Below are 4,104 nucleotides of genomic sequence, written 5' to 3'. Positions count from 1 at the left end.
CACGAAACACTTTTTCATCAATACTCATCTTAAAATTATTAATTAAAGTATAAGCACATAAAAATTAAAAAAATCAAGGAAAGTTTGTCGATTGTAACACTGTTATGTTCTAATGTTCAACTGACCTTCTATTTTCGACTTGCAGTTTTGTGTCATTTACGCGCTCGTTGCCGTGGCCGAGCTTAACGAATAATATAAATTAAACAAAATGTATTATACGAAAAGACAAAGTTGATGTGTAATGCTTGCAAGGAGCGTCGTTGCTAAAACATGTGTTCTCTATGTCAAGTGTCGTGGAAATGTGCGCGTAAACGACACAAAACGACGATTAATAAGTTATGTATTAATTCACGACGTACTCTCGGATTTAAAAAAGTCAAGAAATGAATTGATTCATAAATCTTAGTTGTTTTTGTTATGATGTCTTATTATATTTTACTAAGATCGTTGCAAAAAAATGTCGTCAGGAATGCGAACGGTTATTTCAACTATTATTTCAAAAAAAACAAATTGCAAAACTTAAATTTTTTCACAGCAAAAGATTTTTTATAAAATAAAAAATAAATGGAACGCGAACGTGTTAAATTTCATGTTAGTCAGTCGCATATGCAAAGAGTCTGTTCAAACGATGTACATTAATTATTACAAACTGCTTCAAACAAACGATGTTTTAAATATTTTAAACTATTTTCCCAATCTTGAGACGATGTATATCGACTCTTCAAAAACGACTTACACTCAAGGGGTATTCAAAGATATACTATTTTTTTAATTGTCTTTATTAAAAGAGGGCTACAAAATTTGGAAACAAATAAATTAACCCTTCCAATACCAGAAATATACTTGTTATAACACGCATACAGATCAATATAAATTAAAATTTGTAAACTAAAAGTTATTCTAAATTAAACAGTATTCAGTTTTAATATTGTAGTTTTCAGTTCTGGTTTGATGTAACATTTATAATATATAATAAGTTTGCACGTTTTATTTTTGTATGTTATATAAATTAAAAGTCTAACACAGTTGTGTCATACATATTAGTTATAAAATATATTTTATAATAATTTAGAGTAATGTATATAAAGGTACTTTCTTAATAATGTGAAAAAGGTAGTAATGTTATTCATATACATTTAATTTATTTTGTGTAATAAAAACGAATTTTTTTAAAACGATAGTTAAGAAGAAAAATTTCGTAAATATATCTCGTATACATATGATTCTCAACAAAAGTTCATAAAGTGAGAACGCTAATAATCAGTGTGGTTGCACAACTAATATCATAATATTTAATTATTTGTTACATATATCGGAATTCAATAAAATGTCAACTTTTTTACACGTTGTTACAAAACATCAAAACATTTACAATATAAACTAAATTAAAATAATTACTTTTGTAATTTTCAAAGTTTGACGTATTCCTTGTTTTTCAAAGAAAGAATTTTTATCAGAATTTTATTTGATACGTTTTCTTATTTTAAAACCCTGTATTTAGAAAAACTTATAATGTATAGTTTATTATACTATACACAAATTTTTGATATAAAAAGAAAAAATTTTTAAACTTAATAATAATAACAGGAAAAGTCGTCAAGTTTTCCTCACAGAAAAAGTGAACCTTTTTTCAACAAAAATACGATTTTAGGTTAAAATTTACTATTAATTTGTAGTAAATTTAATTATTTTTTACTAATAATTTTGTTTCCTGGTATTCCCCATAGTTGTAAAAAGTTTAAAGCGTTTTTTGCATGATTTCTTTCTAATATACACTCAAAATGAATAAGATATAAATAAGTTTACATTTTTTGGAAATTTTTGGTACCGGAAGGGTTAAAAATGACTTTCAATCAAGATCAAATCGTTAAAAATAGACTCCTCTCAGTGTCTTTTTTACATGCAAAACATATCGTTTTTTTTTACAATTTGAGGCAGCTTTCTGTGAACATTTTTATTATAATTCATTCAATAAATAAATGATTCAAGGCATTTTATCGCACAATTCACTTAAAAAGGTCGTGTTGTATTTTTTAGTGCAATTTCTCGATGTTGTCATTGACTTCAATTTTACATCTAGAAGTAAGACGTGTTTCACTTTTATCGTTAATATAGACAACTATCGTTTAACAAATACTAACACCACACTTTTCTATTTTGATACAGTCAAAAGACTCACACAAAATGTGAACATCTTTTTCGCGTTTTGTCTAAAGAAACCCAAAATTTTAATGTGATTTCACAAAAAAATAAGAAGTTGTAACTGTGAAGAAAAAGACGTGTTTCAAGTCATTGCAAATATAGCAGAAAACACTGAATTGGTGAAGAAGTATATAAACTCTAATTTGACTCAAAATTTGTGTATTTGCGATGTTGGACAGACGGGAAACTTAGACGGAGGATTTAATGATGATATTTTAACGGAAATCTCTGCAAATTATTTTGAATTTGAAACCATCAAAGAACTTGTTTTCACTCGTGTTAAATTAAAAAAATGTGTTGCTCAAAAACATGAAAAATTTTTATATTGAAAACAGTGTGTGAAAGTTTGGAGATGTCAAAAAACAATTTGGAACAATTTGTTGCAATAACTTGTAAACTGGAGAGTCTTATTTTTAATGATGAAAATTCTAAAGAAGTTTCAATTGAAAATTATGGTGTTTGTCTTGTACTTGATAATAGAAAGCACAACAATACATTCTTCATTGATTTGGATATGTCTGAGTCCTATAGAGTGAAACAATGCGGTGCTACAAAATACACAAAATTTTATTGTTATTCAAAATAACAAGCAAATCATAGAGTTTGATGCTAAAGAAGTCTCTTTTAATAAGAAATACAAAACTATTTATATAGTAACACCAAAAGGAGTTGGCAAACATTTAAAAAAATCAAATCACAAGTTTGTCAGTGAGTGATGACTATTTTCATCAACCAGAAAGAAAAATAGTGGAAATCTGTTTACACTTCGGGAGTTTAAATAGTTTTTTTTTCGCTTATATACAAGTCAAAGAAATTGTATTTGAAAAAATCACAGTAGTCGATCTAACGAATTGTGAAATTGAAAATATCTTAATAACATACACAAAATTACTGAAAGTTAACAATTCTATAATTGGTATTAATAAAATCGAACAAATTGATGATACAAAAAATATCATGACAAATTGATTAAAATTGTTTTATTTTTTTATTATACTGTTTTATAATAGAAAATAAATTAATTGTAATACATTAATAATACAATTATAATATAATTGATTAATAATTATTATACTATACAGTATGGTTCAATATTATTAATGAATATCTTGTTTTATATTAATACGAAATGAAATTATTTTAATTGAATAAACAAACCAAATGAAATGGTTTTTAAATAATAAAGTTTCAACTATAATATATAAACAAATTCATTTCAAGTATTTTCAACCACTCATATTACACAACCGACTTCTTGAAATTTTAACTTCACTTTTATTTGAATTGGGTTTTGAATTTAAAAATAAATAATTAAATATAATTTCAAGAGAAAAGAGAAAACAAATAAAGGAGTGACGTGTCGACATTATATAAAGAATACCACAAGTTGGTAATAGTTCAAATGTCGTGGGACGGTTACACAGCTTCAATGATTGGTGCAGGCAAAGGCCATGGTGGAATCATTCTTGCTACTAATGGAGCAATCATGTCACAAGTTGGCTTGACAATCCAACAAGCAGAAGCAACGACTATTGCAAATGCGATCATGTCTGGAAATATCGCAGACTTCCAATCAAAGGGACTTCACATTGGTGGTGTCAAATACACAGTTACAAGAGCTGACAAAGATGAGGGAACTGTCTTTGGAAAGGCTGGTGCTGCTGGTGTTTCTATTTACAAGGGAATCAAAGTCATTTTGATTGGATACTTCAAAGACGCATCTGTATCTGCTGGACAGAACTCAGACGCAGTCTACAAACTCAAAGATTACATGGGACAATCCGGCTATTAAAGTAATTCACTTCCTTATCATTATTTATTTTGTTTTATATAATAAAGTCAATCAATATATATATAAAAAACATATAAATGATTAAAATTGTGATTACAGTCATGCGAAAA

The 4,104-nt window shown here is 27.0% G+C and overlaps 1 protein-coding gene across 1 annotated transcript; it reads left to right on the top strand.

The window, feature by feature from the left end:
• Window positions 1-3,604: 3,604 nt before the first annotated feature.
• Window positions 3,605-3,994, top strand: EIN_289140 (profilin, putative; the record flags this gene model as incomplete). The annotated part of the gene is made up of 1 exon (XM_004261110.1): window positions 3,605-3,994. One exon carries the CDS (start codon window positions 3,605-3,607, stop codon window positions 3,992-3,994), a length of 390 nt encoding a protein of 129 aa, XP_004261158.1.
• Window positions 3,995-4,104: the final 110 nt, after the last annotated feature.

Source organism: Entamoeba invadens (assembly GCF_000330505.1).
Source record: "Entamoeba invadens IP1 unplaced genomic scaffold scaff_1105074726417, whole genome shotgun sequence".
Classification (NCBI taxonomy): Eukaryota; Evosea; order Mastigamoebida; family Endamoebidae; genus Entamoeba; species Entamoeba invadens.
This window is presented reverse-complemented; position numbering and strand designations above follow the sequence as displayed.